General features: G+C 39.7%; 8 protein-coding genes across 8 annotated transcripts; 4 read left to right on the top strand and 4 right to left on the bottom strand.

Annotated features, from left to right (window-relative positions):
* Positions 1 to 1,827: 1,827 nt before the first annotated feature.
* On the top strand, positions 1,828 to 2,252 carry GCK72_023709 (uncharacterized protein; the record flags this gene model as incomplete). Its single annotated transcript, XM_053735515.1, has 3 exons — positions 1,828 to 1,945; positions 1,994 to 2,117; positions 2,165 to 2,252. The coding sequence occupies 3 exons, from the start codon at positions 1,828 to 1,830 to the stop codon at positions 2,250 to 2,252; spliced, it is 330 nt and encodes a 109-aa protein (XP_053579081.1).
* A 465-nt stretch (positions 2,253 to 2,717) lies between these two features.
* GCK72_023708 (uncharacterized protein) lies at positions 2,718 to 3,162 on the top strand (the record flags this gene model as incomplete). Its single annotated transcript, XM_003109747.2, has 3 exons — positions 2,718 to 2,847; positions 2,895 to 3,018; positions 3,066 to 3,162. 3 exons carry the CDS (start codon positions 2,718 to 2,720, stop codon positions 3,160 to 3,162), a joined length of 351 nt encoding a protein of 116 aa, XP_003109795.2.
* A 618-nt stretch (positions 3,163 to 3,780) lies between these two features.
* Positions 3,781 to 4,194, top strand: GCK72_023707 (uncharacterized protein; the record flags this gene model as incomplete). The annotated part of the gene is made up of 3 exons (XM_053735514.1): positions 3,781 to 3,895; positions 3,940 to 4,066; positions 4,113 to 4,194. The coding sequence occupies 3 exons, from the start codon at positions 3,781 to 3,783 to the stop codon at positions 4,192 to 4,194; spliced, it is 324 nt and encodes a 107-aa protein (XP_053579080.1).
* Positions 4,195 to 4,470: 276 nt separating this feature from the next.
* On the bottom strand, positions 4,471 to 6,957 carry GCK72_023706 (uncharacterized protein; the record flags this gene model as incomplete). The annotated part of the gene is made up of 8 exons (XM_003109570.2): positions 4,471 to 4,629; positions 4,696 to 4,842; positions 5,163 to 5,338; positions 5,763 to 5,850; positions 5,900 to 6,015; positions 6,458 to 6,630; positions 6,708 to 6,774; positions 6,822 to 6,957. The coding sequence occupies 8 exons, from the start codon at positions 6,955 to 6,957 to the stop codon at positions 4,471 to 4,473; spliced, it is 1,062 nt and encodes a 353-aa protein (XP_003109618.1).
* Positions 6,958 to 8,212: 1,255 nt separating this feature from the next.
* On the bottom strand, positions 8,213 to 10,863 carry GCK72_023705 (uncharacterized protein; the record flags this gene model as incomplete). The annotated part of the gene is made up of 13 exons (XM_053735513.1): positions 8,213 to 8,437; positions 8,508 to 8,677; positions 8,721 to 8,884; positions 8,937 to 9,052; positions 9,096 to 9,149; positions 9,217 to 9,305; positions 9,483 to 9,666; positions 9,712 to 9,864; positions 9,908 to 10,035; positions 10,083 to 10,359; positions 10,405 to 10,488; positions 10,687 to 10,766; positions 10,821 to 10,863. 13 exons carry the CDS (start codon positions 10,861 to 10,863, stop codon positions 8,213 to 8,215), a joined length of 1,767 nt encoding a protein of 588 aa, XP_053579079.1.
* Positions 10,864 to 12,390: 1,527 nt separating this feature from the next.
* Positions 12,391 to 13,728, bottom strand: GCK72_023704 (uncharacterized protein; the record flags this gene model as incomplete). The annotated part of the gene is made up of 6 exons (XM_003109488.2): positions 12,391 to 12,488; positions 12,543 to 12,701; positions 12,749 to 12,916; positions 12,967 to 13,372; positions 13,427 to 13,564; positions 13,615 to 13,728. 6 exons carry the CDS (start codon positions 13,726 to 13,728, stop codon positions 12,391 to 12,393), a joined length of 1,083 nt encoding a protein of 360 aa, XP_003109536.1.
* GCK72_023703 (uncharacterized protein) lies at positions 13,095 to 15,571 on the top strand (the record flags this gene model as incomplete). The annotated part of the gene is made up of 2 exons (XM_053735512.1): positions 13,095 to 13,192; positions 15,211 to 15,571. 2 exons carry the CDS (start codon positions 13,095 to 13,097, stop codon positions 15,569 to 15,571), a joined length of 459 nt encoding a protein of 152 aa, XP_053579078.1.
* On the bottom strand, positions 14,758 to 16,642 carry GCK72_023702 (uncharacterized protein; the record flags this gene model as incomplete). Its single annotated transcript, XM_003109692.1, has 6 exons — positions 14,758 to 14,895; positions 14,951 to 15,478; positions 15,528 to 15,653; positions 15,704 to 15,832; positions 15,882 to 16,100; positions 16,154 to 16,642. The coding sequence occupies 6 exons, from the start codon at positions 16,640 to 16,642 to the stop codon at positions 14,758 to 14,760; spliced, it is 1,629 nt and encodes a 542-aa protein (XP_003109740.1).
* Positions 16,643 to 16,675: the final 33 nt, after the last annotated feature.

Raw genomic sequence — 16,675 nt, 5'->3', positions numbered from 1 at the left:
TTCTAAAATGGATGAGAATATGATTTCCAGTGATTAGAGAAAGAAAAAAGACAGCGCAGAAAAAAATCATAAGAGAAATGCAAACTGATGTGTGATAAATAGTGTGTTGAAAGCAGAGATAGAGTAGTTGAAAGAAGATATGCTTGTGGTGAGCTCCAGCTCCGCTTAGACTCAGCACACAACATGAAAAAACCAACGAATTGATTTTTTTGCAAACAATTTGCTGCTGCTCTTCCTTTTGTCTGGTGGAAAAAGTTTCAACAATAGAAAAATAAATGATGCCAACGACCTTTGAAAGTTGAGAAGCAAGGAATGAATAGCGTCTATGAGAATTAGAATGCAGTGATAAGAAATGAAATTGCTAGAAAAAAAGGAGCAAAAAAGCATTATCATACAAAGAGAAGCACGAGTCGACGAAATGATTATTAGATTGAGTGAACTTTGAGCCCGGAAATATATTCTGACCACATTTTTATATTCTTTTTATATGAAGTCTTCAACAAAAGATAGCGTGAAATCAAAATTCAACTGCCACGGAAAATTAAGAAAAATGTTAAAATGTCCGTTTCATTGTCGAAAAAAAAATAACATGAGTCTGCCAAATGGTTGAAAAACTTATGCGAACTTGGAATAACCCGAGAAAAGCATTGATTGAAAGTAAAACTCCTGAATTGAGCGGCGCTGCTCACAGAAATTGGATGTATGGCGGCGGAATTGGGGTCAGTGTCTGAAAACATCTGCTACCACTGGCATAGATTCACAAATAGTCACATGGCGCGGAGCCGATCTATGACAAATTTCATCGGCAATAATGACGTCAGTTAAGTATCTGAAATAAATAGTTTTATGAACACATGTGTTGTCTGGAGGCCATTTATTGAAATCTGTGGGTCGATGGTTAACTTAAAAGGGCCTGGCCCAATAAGAGATGCAATACTTAAAATTTGAGATATGTCTCTCGATACAGTCACGATGAGTTTAGATCACTTCGGGAACTCTCTGTCCGAACCGTGAGTACTCCGAAGCCAGACTTTGAACCGGCAGTATCAATCGGTCTCTTTGATCTTAGTGCAGTTAAAAAAGTGCAAATCTATGTTTAACAACGGAACTACCTGATCTTCAGTTTGCAACATTCTTGCTCATCTTTAGATTTAACCGGGGGGATATAAAATCCTTGGAGCTGTTGCTCAAACCATCATTATGAGAATACATTTATCTCTTATTCTACTATCCTTTGTTGTAACTTCCTATTCGTGGGAATGCGGAATAGGTGCAATCAGCTCTAAAATATCATGGTTGATTGCTGCACCATTTGATAAACGCTGTAAGTCCTATTTGAGTATAACACTTTTGTAACAATAGTAAAGTTTAGATGTCAACAGTTGTTGTAAACAACACGATCGTCATTATGAGCAATACCAGTGTGGAAGAGGGTATTATACCAAAGAAGAAGCAGATGATATATTCTGCAATTGTTTGAATAACTCAAATAGTTGGTATGAATTTTAATTCACACTGCGAGTTCTTCAAAAAAAATTTTTCAGGTGGACCCGATGGATCACAAAGCCGATTTTTTGCGCAGCTGTGAGAATGCACCGTTGGTTTCAAAGTCGTTTTATTGATATATGTTGAAGATGTTTCGATTAAAATCGCTTTTTTTGCAGACAATGGTTTTCTATAAACTTTGCAGAAATGAAATTAAAGATTTATTGATCTGTTGAGTGTTCACAAGTTGCAATAAAGTTTTTAATCTCAAATCGAAGTCTCCTGTTATCCAAAACACTTGAAATCAAGTTGTGTTTTCGCATAGGCGTTTCTCATAGAGAAATGAGGATTGTCCTTCTTTTAGTACTTTGTGGCTTTTCTGTCCATTGCTGGAGTTGCGGAGAAGGAAAGTTCACAGAGGGACTTGCTTGGATTATTGCAGCACCAGCGGACCGTCAAAGTAAGTGTTCGTTTAGCAACTTGAATATCTTCATAGCAACAATTGCAGGTATCAACAAATGCTGTGTAACTCATGACCAAAACTATCAAAACTTTTGCAATGGCATCGGCTCTATTTCTCTCGAAACCGCGGATTTCTTGTTTCAAAGATGTTTAGAAAATACTAACAACAGGTAACTCAGCCGCCATTTTGTTACTTCAAATAATAAGTTTGTTTCAGGTGGGTTCGTTTTGTTGTAAAACCTCTTTATACTGCAGCCGTTGGTATCAACTCCTGGTGGAAGAAAATCATCAAAAATCCATGCTGATATTTTTATTTATTATATTGTTCTAAACCAATAAATTTTTTCAAGGCATGATCTCTGTTTTGTAAAAAAATACTGATCTTCGACTTAATTTGCAATGTTCCATTCCGTATCATCTTGATCTTGTCATTTCTTTATGGAACAGTTGTTCACTGCTCAGAGTTGTTGGATTGAACTATAATCTGACCCCGATTCAACTACAATATGTTCAATCATTCATTTTCGTTTCGCAAATTGCAATTTTTGCAATCATTTCAGAATCAAAACCAGTAACTTTTACGATGTGTTTTATGAACGCTGCCAATGACACATATTTTTACACCTGAAACAAGAGAGAAATTTTCCGATGACTCTCTGATCCTGAATGAAATACTGTTTCTTTGTAATGCTGCTATCCGTGCTACATTTCTCAGACGTCTTATCTCTTTTCTTTTTTGATCATTTCGAAGGAATGATATGTAATTTCAGATGAGATTTCTACTATCTCTGCTGCTTGTAAACTTTGTTGCTGCCTCATATGATAGTTGGGCCTGTGGCAGTGGGAAAATTTCTACTTTCTTTGCCTACCTAGTCAGTTTGCCTGCAAAAGATCGAGAACGTTAGTGAATGTATGATGATTTCAGAGCAATCACTTCGATTTTTCAGATATAAATCTTTGTTGTTTCCACCATGATGCTCAATATGACGGGATCGACGCGGGACAGTTAGACATTACCAAAAGACAATCTGATTGGGAATTCAAACAATGCTTGTCAGACAGCAAATATTTGTAAGTTCGTACACTGTTATTCATATCATAAATAATTCTGATTTTAGCTATTCAAGAGAAATCATCAAAAACGTATATGTATGGTCGGTTCAGCTGAACACCTGGTTTAACGAAAACATTTATTGCAAATTTGCGTGGTGCTAATTGAGTTTTAGACTCGTTTTGGTTTAATGTTTTAATTTTGTGTAAAATGTGAGATGCGATCTGAATTATTTTGATTGTAGTTCCAAATTGAAAAATTAAAATGAAAGTTTGAACCTTTTCAAATGAAATGAATTTAGACTACACTATTCCACGCAACTCGCAGAACACGCAGACAACATAAATTTAGCTGAAAAGAATCCGCAGTCTGGAAACGTCTTACTCTCCTCCAAAACTCCAATGCATACTTATCGAACTTGCGTAAATCTTCTGAAAGACGCAGTTGCATGATTGTATACCCCAATAGAGTCATCGCAGATAATGTTCACACTGAAGTTAATTGAAAAGTTTGAACAAAAATAATCGCTCTCACATCGATTTTTTTTATTCAGTCCACTCGATTCTAGAAGGTCTCATCAATTCTACCAAGAGCATCCGCCTGCTTTAAAGTAGCAGTTGTGCGGCAATCGCAATCCATAGCGTATGTATAAAAAAATTGATGATATTTTTTCGTGCCTTATGACCCATAGTTTAATCGTATCTACTGATAGCAGTGGCCACATTTCATTGAATTTTAAGACGTGACACGCCATCATGCATTCTTTCTATTTTTTACTGTTTATGACATATTTGATTCATGCCGCCAACTCTGAAAAGTGGAGTTGCGGCTTAGAAGCGGCCGGATGGACTGAGAGAGTTGCCGAAGCTGTCGCTACCTATTCAGAGGACAAGGACCGTGAGTGAAAAACGAGAGAACTATTACAAGATGAGACTTCACAGATATCAATGGATGCTGCCTGAAACACGATCAAGACTTCCGCGAATTCAAACGTTGGGACTACTCTGCTCCTTCCTTGGACGAAATTGACTCCGATTTCATTAACTGTTTAGGAGAAAGTGAATTCAAGTGAGTTACAAACTGGTGTATAAATATCAAGACGAATATGTTGCAGGTATACTTTGTATGTTGTTCGTCCAGCTTTCTGGGCTGCTGCCAAAGTTCACTCGTTCGTCATGAGATTCAAAGTTTGGTAAACGTCGTCCTTGGTCTTCTTAGCAACTTCACAATTAGCTTCGTTCTGTAATTCCTCGTTATAATTTTCATTTCTGATACATTTCTATCATCTCCCTTCAATTTATGTATTTTAAATATACGAAAAAAATAAAAGTTGGCACAGGAAATGTTGAAAAGATGGGTTTTGGTTTGAGGGAGAGAAAAAATGATTCTACGGGCACACGGACTGAGAAAAGCATACGGAATAGGCAAAGTGAATTGAGAGAAATGAGAAACTGGTATTATTACAGGAGAAGTTAGTCGTCGAGGGTGACATCACGGAAGAGTGTTCCCATTGACTCATTGTGGAAGATACGGCGAATTGCCTCGCAAATCATCAACGAGACGTCAACTGTCTTGATTTTGTGGCAACGCATCTTCTGAAGGTCGTGTGGCACAGTGTTGGTGACAATGACCTGAAAATATAAAGTTAGATGGATTAGTTTAAAAATTATATCGATAAAACTAGCCGGCTGCCTTACCTCAGTAATTGGAGATGCCTCCAGAAGAGCTGGAGCATCCGAGGAGAGGACTCCGTGGGTGGCAATCACATAGATTTTGTAGGCACCACGTGCTTTGAGCACTTCCGCAGCAGCAACGAACGATTGGGCATCGTCTATGATGTCATCCTGGAACCATTTCTTTAGGTTTTTTTAATGACTAGCTCAAGGAAAGTATTTCTATTCCACCATGCAAGATCTCGATCCCCCACGGTCTATACTTGCAAAAAAGTCTCGGAACTGTGTAAATGGCAACAAACTAGAGAAAAAAAGAAGAAAAGTACGTTTTCTTTTCTTTACAACGCGGAGAACTGTTATTCTGTTGTTTTTTGCGCATGAAGGGTCAATGACTTGCTGAACACTTCAATGATTAGTGAACAGTTCCAAGATCTTCTGGTTGCAGTTATAGTGCCGCCAATTCCCCGAATCAAAAAACAAAAATGACTTACCACCATGATGGCAATACGGCCTCCAACATCTCCAACAACAGTGAGTGGTGGCTTCTGCTTCGACTCTTGAGCTGGGAGGAAATCATAAGAAGTGACATTTGGTGGTGGTGATTGACGTCCATCTTCAAGACCCGACTCTTCCTCGTCCTTCTGTTCTCCGTGGATAACAGCCACACCTAAATAAACCCATATTCCCGAACTGAAAACAAAAAGCAGCCGTTGTGAAATTTTCCGATGTGATGGACAAACAGGACAAACAAGGGGAGTACGCAAACCCATTTAACTTGAGCGGATAGAGAGGTAGAAGTTTAGTTCCGGAAAAAGGGTGCGAGTGAGTCGTCGTTTAAAAGACAACCATTCACCACGAAAATTAAACTATTAAAAAATTAGAAACATAGTCGAAGAAATCGATTTTCTGTGTTACAAATTCAAACTCCCATATGTCTGTTAACTTGCCAACCATCATGTGGAATAAATAAAACATTGAGTAAAGTTACCACACTCTCTTAATTCTATAACTCACATCCTGCAAAGAGATGAATGAGCTATATTGGGGATTATGGGTGAGAACGAGAAGAATTAATATCAAACTAGGCTTACCAAGGCGAAGGCGATCCGCGTATGAGGTAGCCTTGTTCATGACTCCTGGCGATTTGGCAACGATGATGGCATTCTTGTAATCCGGAATCTAAAGAAAAACAAAATGTATCTATGTTATCTCTCCAGTGAGTAGTTACATTTGTCTTGATGTGTTGAAGGAAGAATGGAGATGCACGAAGATTGTCGACTGGAATTCCGAAAAATCCCTGTATTTCTTTCTTGTACAAATCCAATGACACCAATCGACTGGCACCTGAAATCACAATACAATTCGTTTGTTTTCACATATAATCGTATTGGGGCAGACTAATTTCCGGTGTATAGTGGATGTTTTGGTCTTCTGAGATTTGTGTTTCTTATAATCCCTCTCTGTCGTTTTCACAGAGCCGCTACAACCGAAAACCACTATGATGAAAACCTAACGTTGTTACTTTGCAAGACGAAAAGAGTATGGCAGCTTTTATGACACCGAAATGAAAGATTTTCTGCAACCATGGTTCGCACTTTTCAACTAAAGGTTTGCATGAGTAAACAGAAACTTTCTGCAGCGAATTCGACCTAGAAGGCTCCTGGCGATCGAAAAACAGACAAAACGGAAATTGGCAGATGTGTCTAATAACACTTCAAAACTCAAATAGATGCGAACGAATCCAGATTCACTTTGTGAAAACATTTATAGCTGATGGTTGACGGACCTGCTTTGCAAATCATCTCAGCGACAAGCTTCATGGCGATCGACGAACGACGGAGCATTCTGCACTGTTTGCTGTATGGCAGATACGGCATGACGACAGTGATTGTCTTCGACATTGACGTCTTGCATGCGTAGATGAGCACAAGAAGTTCCATGACATCGTTGTTCACGTTCCTGAAAGATACATGTTGATGTTTTGAATCGTGTTGGACAATGTGTGTCCCAAACAATCCAAAAGCGCAAAAACTCACTTGGAACCGCTTTGAAGGATGAAGACGTGCTTTCCACGAACCGATTGTTTAATGTCGACGGAAGTTTCTAGAAAAAGAATCAATAAATTTATTTCAAACAATGGGGTCCGTTACCTCTGTTAGTTTTGTTGTAGACAGTCGCCTCTCCGAGACGAATTTCGAGTCTCTCCGATACCATCTTGGCTAACTCCGGATGGGAGTTTCCGGTGAGAAGCACCATTCCTGAGCTTGCGTCGGCTCTCTCCGGCATATTTCGCTGAAAGAAAAAATATTATTGATCTGGAAAGAAATGTGGAAGAGAGGTGACTTGTTGACGGGGGGCAAGGAGGTGAGAAAATAGAGTGACATGCAGGAGACGCAGAGAAAATGCAATCTCGCTCCGCTGAAAACGAGCTGGAATTTACCTAATTAAATCAAATCTCGCCTATTTATGAAGTGGTAAAATTGAATTACTCAATCAAAAATAATTCAGAGCACCGGAGCGACATAGAAAAGGAGAAACGCCAAAAAACGTACGTTGTTGCTTGAGTAGACAACTATATTGATAAGACACCTAATCACTGAAATGGATGGAGACACAGTGCATTTTCCTTGTCGTTGACAACAAAAACCAAAACTTGTCAACTTTGAAGAAATATCGATTGTCTACTGAGAACGAAGATTGACGAAAAGAAAACTATCAGCACTATCATTCTAGTGAAACAGACGGAGATTTTTTTGATTTGGTTGATTGAAAGTTACTTGTTGCTATTTTGTTTTTGGTGGAGAAATAGCGAGCGAGATGATAAACTGGCAGAACAAAATTTGCCAATCAATAAAATAGATGCGATTTTGTTTTTGAAAAGGAAGAAAAGAAAGATTTACAGACAATGAATGTGGTTTCTAGAAACAAAAAATGTTTCTTTAAAATTTTATCGCGATCAATGTCGCCTAAAGAAAGAGAACTGTGTGCAGAGTACGGGAAGGGACCATAAAATAGGAGAGTGAGGTCACTCCGCGCACACACTGCAGTGGCCCGCTGAGGTCCGCAAGCACCCGACCGTACGACAATTGACGAGAGTTGTTTTTTTTTGTTCAGCAGAGTCAACAAATATTTCGCCGAATAGAGTAGTATTTTCGACTTGAAAATATAAAAAAATTGAACATTATGCAAAATGTTTTATTTTGACATCGTGTGCAGATTGTGGAAAACATAAATTTCTTGTGACGTACTAATAGTAGTAGTATTTGAAAACGTCTTATCCGTACTAAACACTAGATATTCATCATGTTGTGTGCACGTGATCCTTCTCCCAAATCCCTCGTCTTTCGTATCCGAAGAAAGAGATTAAGCAGCATTTATTTCCGTTTTCTAGCGAGAATAATTATATTTTTGCTAAACGACATATGCATTTACAAGCGGAATGTAAGACAGCTGAATTTGTGAGATGGGAAATGAACAATAAACCGGGTGGATGAAATCAGGAGTAATGAGAAAAACAAAAAATGAAGAATACACTCAGAATTCAAAAATTGAGATTAAAGACGTGTTCAGGGACAAGTGTCAATGTGAAACTTCCGCTAATCGCCGATTCTTGGGTTCTTTTGTATGCAAGAGTAAAGTCGAGTTCAACGTCTTTGACATCATTTAGTTGCTGGATGCAGAGGAGGAGGTTACTGGTAACTTGCTGACCGAAAATGTTGAAACCAGGAAGTTCAATTTTCGAGTCTTGCAAACGGATGATGACATTCTGGAAAGAGTGAAGAATGTAACTACAACTATTACTGGTGCTCCTGTTCTTATGTAATACAAGTACTAACCTTGTCATTAGTAGCCATATTCAGAATAACATCCCTCATGATGAAGTTGTTATGGTTTTGGATAACGATTACATAAGAATGTATGTTGCTTACTGTCATATCCGATTGACAGTAATATAACAAGATTCTGACTCCTTTACTGTCCAAGATTTCTACAGGAAGGCGATTTCCTGAAAATACATTTGTACTGGAGACTCCGCTAATGATACCTACTCATAATAATAGAACTGGGATTGAGGTAAACTCTTTCTGGAATAACTTTTGGAGACAAACTAGTTGGTTCAGGGGACATTGGTGGAACAAAAACTTCCAACGCTTCCAGAGTAATCGTTGTAGTATTTGGTTTCAATTCATTCAATGTGGGGGGTTTTGGAGTTCTGAAACTTGTATAATCTAATGAGTTCTTGTCTTAATTGTTTGTTTTCTCACTCAGGCAATCTCTTTCCAGCCAGAAAATCAGTCTCGAAAATAGAGTCCCCACTAGCACGAGGGCTCGACGAGCTGTTCCGATTTGAGACTGGTGTCATTTGTTGAACAGGAATAATCTGAAATGTTGTTGTTATGCGGTCCCTGGAGAGTTTCGCAAACCTTTGGTTCCTCGACAAACTCCGACTCAATCATGTTGTTTAGCAAACTGCCTTCCTAAATTAGAAATGTAATGTGTTGAAGGGGTCAACATTTGTTTAATCAAAAGCTACAAACCACATACCAAGTCACGCGGGTCACAAAATCCGTTTCTCGGTGCCGTCTCAGTAGTTGGCGAATTGAAAACAAGCAGCTCTTGGTTTTCAGGTTCTACTGTAATTAAACGCAGTTTTCACTAAGAACGAAAAACCAATTATTCTAGCATTTCCGTTACGGAGACTAGAAATTATTTTCATAATCGAGTTTTTTTCTGTGAAACAGGAAATTGAGGAAAATAGAGATCGAACAAGGAGAAGTATAACAAAAAGTCAAAAGTGGTAGTAAACTCACAATGAACTCTCTCGGAGGCTGGCGCTCGATTTCCACCCTTTGGAGTGTCTCTTTCTGGCAACGCCTTGTTGATTTGGTCGTTAATATTTAAAACTTCTTCCAAACAAGGATCATTGTTCTCTGCCAATTCGTTGACGTACCCGTATATTGTTGTTTGAAGTTGAGTAATCTCGTCGGTCAATCTCTGAAATATATACTTGAAAGGAAATCAAAAATTAAATTCAAATACCTGAAGAGTAAACTCATTATCAGAAGAGTAGCTGCCTAAACCGATTGTCTCAGCTGCTTTATCGAGTTTCAAGTGCACAATTTGATTGCACAAGTGGATAGCTTGGTCAAGATTCTTTCGACGTTCATGGACTTTGATGAGTTTGTGCTCTTCCTAAAAATATGAAACTCCGAGATGAGTGAAAAACATGATCTACCGTTTCGACAAGACTTTTGATCAAATTATTGGCGGTTTGGAGATCTTCTGGTCGGTTGCTGGACAATAACGCTTTCAGAAGCACCGACTGTTCTTCGTTGTCAAAAACTGATGTTCGTGCAGGTGGAACTAAAATCAGATGATGTCTTGAAATAGAGCAAATGCTTGATTCCTACTTTGAAAAACTGGAACTTCAGTTTCTTTTACTTGCGGATCCTCTGTTATTATCTTACTAGCCTTCAGGGATTCATAGACTTGCTTGTATTTCTCAATGTGTTTTATCGACAATTGCCAGATGAACAACAGCTTGATTATCTCTGTTTTCAACGCGTCACTTGTCAATTTCCCGTTGTATTTGGGAGCAATCAATCTGACGAGCTCATTCAAGAATTTGTAACGTCCGCATCTTTCATGAACCTTTTCTCCGCCATTGCGTACCAAATAGTCCAACGCCTATGAAAAAATCATCTAATGGCTATTCAGGCGAAAGAGTCTTACCCGTGTTGTGAGCAAAGCTTCTTCTTGAGATGGACTTGAAAGCTTATGAGAAAACAGGTCGACGGCCAGAAGAGCACTCGCTGGCTGAAAATTCTCTTGTTCTAATGACAGAAAGTGTTTCAATATCATGAAGTTCACTACGATTTTCAACAGTGTGAGCAGAAGACAAATCATCAGATTTTAAGTTCAGAATATATTTTTGAACTTTTATCAACATTTTTAGATTAAACGGCTAGCATATGTCTCACATATGTCTCACTCCCAGATTTCTATTCAACCTACTTCTTTATGAATACTCTCGATAATGAAGTCAAGTGCTTTCACCCTTTCGTCGTCGGCGATGAATCTGTCTGTTGCTCTACCTAAACCCATAAAAATGCATTCCTCCTTTTTACTACATTTTAAGTGTCACTTACAAACCCAGTAGTCGATGGGACGCACTGGCTCGACCACTTCCATTGCAGCGAAGGCGTTCAATTGGTGCAGTCACTTGGAAGAGAAAATAACAAAACAAGAAAAGACGGCCGACAGAGCGACCGACGTCTTCAGCACTAAAAGCCCCACAAGTAGAAGAAGGGGACTCAAATGAAGCCCGGGGGCGAGAGGCGTGCTCCATGCTCTCTCCATCGCCAGCGCCTATCGATCTGCGTTTCTTGTCGTCTGCCTGCTACTCATCATCCTGCTCCTAGACGAGCTCCTTCTTGAGCTCATGCAATGAGTGCCCTTTCTGTGTAGGGAGGGCTCAAGCACAAAACGAAATGGAATGTTGGGTGAGACTTGACGGAAAAGAGCTCTATAATTTGGGACATACACAGACACACATAGCTAAAACTCAATTTCGCCTCGTTTTGCCCTGAAGCATGGCTTTCAACATTTGATGAAAAACGTTGATCTATAATCTGAGAACAGAGATGGGACCCTTGTCTAACGGAAAAACAAGAGACTTGCATGATAGAAAGCTTGAAATTTTGATGTAGTATTCATGGTTCAAACATCACGGCTTCATACGGTAACGATCATGGAGCAATTTGAAAACTTGACAAAGTTACTTCGAAGTCGTCTATGAATGTTCCCTTTTCAAAATCTTCCACATTTCGGTGATACGCGGTCAGACACTTTCCCTGACATAATTACCATCTCCTGTTTCAATCCGATCCCTTTCACCTAATTTCCTGGACACACTTGTTCAAATTCCGCAAACTGTTATCCGGGAAGTTTGAGATGAATTGAGATCGACCATGACCCAATTTCATTACGAAAGCGAAAATGAAATTGTCCAGGAAAAACTGTGATATCGAATCTGACATAATCTTTCGTGAAAACGCAAAGGCGCAACACATCGCCTTTGGTCAACAAGATAGGAATCCCGGTGACCTGCTTTTTGAGAAATGTCGTTTGCACTTTTTCTTCAAGTTCCTTGTACTGTCGATTCAGTGAAACTTCATATCAGTTTTGTTTTGTGAAACACGGAAAAGAGAGAAGTGAAATGATATAACAAACTGTGGATATGTAAAACAAATTTTACATGATTTTCAGAGCATTCAAAAGTTAAAAAGGAGAAATTTTTCTGAAAACGCTCCAAAGCTCTAGGACTTATTCAATTTGTCAAATGGTAATGTAGAAATAATGCAAACTGTCTTTCACTTATTTTAGTCAATTGCTTGCCGGTCATTTCAAAAGTTGTACTTCATATTTCGTTATCCTTCATATTGCTTCAATATGAATTAATATTTTGTAGCGACTTACTGTCTGTTTATAAATTATTGAAATCGATTCTAACAATTTATTTTGGAGAAAAAATCAAGATCAAGACCTCAAAGGGTCATTCATGAGAAACAGGCACACAATTATTAATTATTATTAATATATCATTATTAATTCATTATTACAAACTTGATCCACACAAACAATGTTTTGGAACAGATAATTGAGGGAGGAGTACCCGCCGATGAGATGAAAGTCGTAAGCCGGAACAATATTTGACAATTATTTTCCGGTTCCAGAGAAAGTTGGAGTATACTGACATGCTTCATAGTCCACTGGAGAGATCATGTTAAATGCTTTGGTCATCACGTTGATGTAATCTGAAAATGACCGGTTGTAGAGTGATTCGAAAATTGGAGGATTATGAAACATACTGTTTTGTTGCAAGAACTCAAGAACATTCTTCATGTGGAGCTTTCTGAATCGTTCTGGATCACGAGCAATGACGAAAACTGGATATCTGACCCAGGTCGAGACAATTGCGTAGTCGTATTGCTTATACTCGTTGAGTGGTCCCATTTTGATTACCCAGACTGAAATTAAAAAATGGGATTCCAGAAAACTCTCTAAGCTGTCTTACAAGGCTCGGCATCAGCAGAATTACTGTTGTGAAGGACAAATTGTCCGGTCTCTCCAGACTTGAATCCGTATCCGAGGGCATATCTTGGAGATCCATTTGGATTTCCTTCTCTGTAGAACTTGAGGATGGTGAAGGAGGCAGAGTAGGTGTTGTTGGTCAAAGCTCCGACTGAAAATTGAAGTATAAATGAAAGAAAGCGAAATGTCTTTGAAACTTACAGTGTGACACGGTGCAGGCCTCACGGATGACATGTGGCGAGTTGATAACTTGGAACCATCTTCCCATCATTCTAGCGGTATCAACATTTTCGGCAGTTGGGTGAACAGCTCTGAATACATCCTTGGCAATGTTCTTGGCTGTGTCCTTTGGAAGAATTCTGCTGATTGAAGATCCGAGAAGAGTGTTTGCTGGAGGAATCATTTGTGGGAAGAGTTGTCCGACAAGGTAGTTGAAGTTGCTGAGTCCTGGGATAGTGTTGACTCCTGGGATGACTGGAGCGTCTTGTGGTCCTGGGAATCCTGGAACTGGAATTGGAGCGAGTCCTGGGATTTGTCCAGAGGTGATTCCTTGCAAATCAACACGGTTGGCATTGGCTTCTTCGATAACTTGGTTGACATCATCACTCTGTAAAAATGATTTTGAGAAACTATTTTAAATTTTGAATTATATGCAACTAACTCCAAAGAAAGAACTTGGAACTGGTGCACGGCGGATATCCTTCTCGTCTCTGGTGCTGAATCCTAGTTTATCAAGAATGGACTCTGCTACTTCTCCTACTTTCACAAGAGCTTTATCATCTGTTCCTGGTGGTCCGATCTAGAATTAATTTTAAGTTTGGCACCGTATAGAACATTAGCTGAACATACCTTAGCAGTTGGGTCGATTCCAGCAGGCAAACTTTCGAAAGATGGTGCATCTGGTGTAGCAAGGAATACTCCTCCAATTAAGCAGGCGAAAACAGCCGCCGTCACCCGTTGCATCGTTAGAACTTCCAAGTGTGGGCTTCTCAATGGGCTGTATCGTCCGACGGTGTTGACCTCAAATTGTCCAGCGTCGATAGGCTTTCACTCTCGTTACGTGCCAATTTTCGCTTCTTCTTTTGCGTCTCTCTCCTAGAAAGATTCACTGGACTGTATCCGCGAATCATTGCGACAGTCACCACTTTCACTTGACCGAAATTTCGGCTTCTCTGTCCCCCTATATCTCTTTTCCCTCTCATTCCTTTTCTCTGGATCGGATTACTCGGACAACTGTCAGATACTCTCAGAAAGTGGAATGATGAAGATGGATGGGGCTGACATACACAGTTCCAGATTCAATGACCTAATTGAAAATAGAATGATTGTGTGAGCGACAAGGAATTTGATTGTGAAAAAGTAACTGATCAAAGGAATGAAATATGACCTATCTTCAAGGCTGAGAATGACAGTACCAGTCTGAGTGACATTGAACATTATCTATTATTTCAAGGCAATTCCTTTGTACTTTAAGGAATACTGTAAAACATAGATTACATCTTAATAGCGCCTGTCGATGAGATCATCAAGGTTAGATTCAACGAACATAATTCATTCAAAGCCACCCATACCGAATTTTCCAAATCTAGAAATTTCTTTTTTCTCCAAGGCTGCACAACCGGTTGTTTTATCCATTTTTGATTGTGTCCTTTGTCTTTTTTTTAATTCTGGCAGTTCTTATAAGATATTTGAAAATCATAAAACATTTATTGTGAAAGAAAAAAAATCATGAGTAAATGAAAGACAATACAAAAGAAAAGAATTGTAAACTGAAAGGTTGGATCCAGATCCATTTTATGTACAACGAGAATGCACGAGCCCACGGCCTGATTTGGGTTTTTGTTCGGACGAACGGGGTTGAGTAACTTTGGAATTAAAAAAGACTAATTAAAAAAGGGAAAAATCACCCGAGGGTTGAAAGAGAAAAGGGGGAATGAGAACAGGGGATTGAGGCGAAATTAAGAGAGAAAATTAAAAGAAAAAGTAAGTTGCTTATTTTCCTTGATAGAAGAGATGTGGTGGGAAGATGCACATAGTGTTGTCAACTGGTGCAACAATGTTCAACAAGCGAGTGATTCCATTGACAACTCCGCTCTTGTCCAAGAATTCGTTGACAATTGGCTCATACTTCTGAAAATGAATTTATAAGAAACCGGATGTTCAGAAATCTGGATTGTGTTATTACCTGCTTGAAGATGCTGGTATCTCTGGCAAAGACGTAAACTGGGTAGTTACAGTTGGTGGACATAACGATATATTCGTACTCTCCTTGGTGGTTCAATGGTCCAACGCTGAGCATATGAACAGTGACGTCATCTTTGTTGGCGTTGGTTCTGAAGATCATTTCTCCCTTTCCTTTGAATACAGCGTATCCAGATGAGATTATTGGTTTTCCGTATGGAGTTCCGTCAGTAGTGTATTCATACACGTCTATGATTGATCCAGGCTCCGCTCCAATGTTGCTCAATTTCTTGTAGGATATCATGCTACATGGTCCGGTAGAAACTGGTGGGGAGTAGATGACTTGGTACCATTGTCCCATAAGTGGATCCAACTCGAATTCGACTGGATCTGGTTTCTGAGTACAGAGAGGGGAAGATGGTTTGATAATCAAGTCTTGGATCATCTCGAGGTTGCTGCTGATGGCGGCAGATTGAGCTGGAGTGAGAACGATGGATCCGTTGTCTTTTCTCTCAACCATGGTTTCATTCGACTGAAAATGCTGTGTAATGCTGAAAGTTTCCGGAGAATCTATTGTTTACCTCAAGAGATCCACTGGAAAGAGCCTTGTAGAGCATATCTGTGAGAATGTTGTTTCCTGGTTTTGGAAGTGGGCTGTTCTCTCCTCCGAGAAGACTTGACACGGCTTTTCCAATTGAGTTCTTCTCCTGAAAATCGGAATATGCATCTAAAACATCTGAAATAGTGATTTTGTAACCTCAGCAGCCTTGGTGATTCCAGCCTTTGGTGCATCCTTTGCCTTCTTTCCTCCGAGTTTGATGAGGTTGAAAATAGTTCCAATCAAACCGCCTCCAGATGAGTTAGAGTCATCAGAAAGACCTCCATACTGAAAAAAACGAAACTTCATGACAGATCTGAAACAGTTTTCTCCTTACCTCCTCTGTGTTCAAGTCGTCAGCCTTGTCATCGATGGAGTGGGATACTTCAGAGACAGAAGCTGGGGAACGGCGAACATCGGAAGATGGAAGGAATCCTCCTTCTGGGACAGATGGAGCAGTTTCGATGACTGGCATTCCGATGGCATCTCTTTGAACGGCAACGGTCTTGACGGGCTCGAGACGCTCAGTTGGTGGCTTTGGGAGCTTTGGGAACACCTGAAACTTCGTGATTAAAATTTCGTTCACTAATAGAATTAGCTTCAACTTACATTTGGGATTCCAGCAATAGAGCTCTTTCCATCTCCTGATCCTTCGACTTCAGCGTCTTCTTGCTTGTTGGATGGTGATCTCCGGATGTCTCCGAATGATGTCAAAGCCTTGTTGTTGTTCAAAAGAGAGAATCCTGATCCGAAGCCTGGTGGGAGAGCTTGTCCTGGTGGAGTCTCTGGGGCAGTGAAGAATGACTCGAGCGTTCTCTCCAAGTTGGAAACCTTATGAATTGGTTGGTTTCCATTTTGAACTGGAATCTGTGGTGCTCCAATCTCGAACGTCTTCTCTGGGAAGAGACCTCCTGGACGTGGTCCTAGCAGAGAGTCCACCAATTCGCGAGCATGTCCATCCAATTCGAAGTAGTTGGAAAACTCTGGAGGTACAGTTGGCTTTGGTGCATACCTTGCAGCAGATGGAAGGGCAAAGGCATCTAATTGGGCGCCAACAAAGCCCACAAGACAGACAGAGAGTATGCCTATCGCGAGCATTCTTAGCGAATAGAATGAATAAGTGTCTAGATG

The sequence above is a fragment of the Caenorhabditis remanei genome, chromosome X (genome assembly GCF_010183535.1).
Source record: "Caenorhabditis remanei strain PX506 chromosome X, whole genome shotgun sequence".
In the NCBI taxonomy this organism is placed as follows: domain Eukaryota; kingdom Metazoa; phylum Nematoda; class Chromadorea; order Rhabditida; family Rhabditidae; genus Caenorhabditis; species Caenorhabditis remanei.
This window is presented reverse-complemented; position numbering and strand designations above follow the sequence as displayed.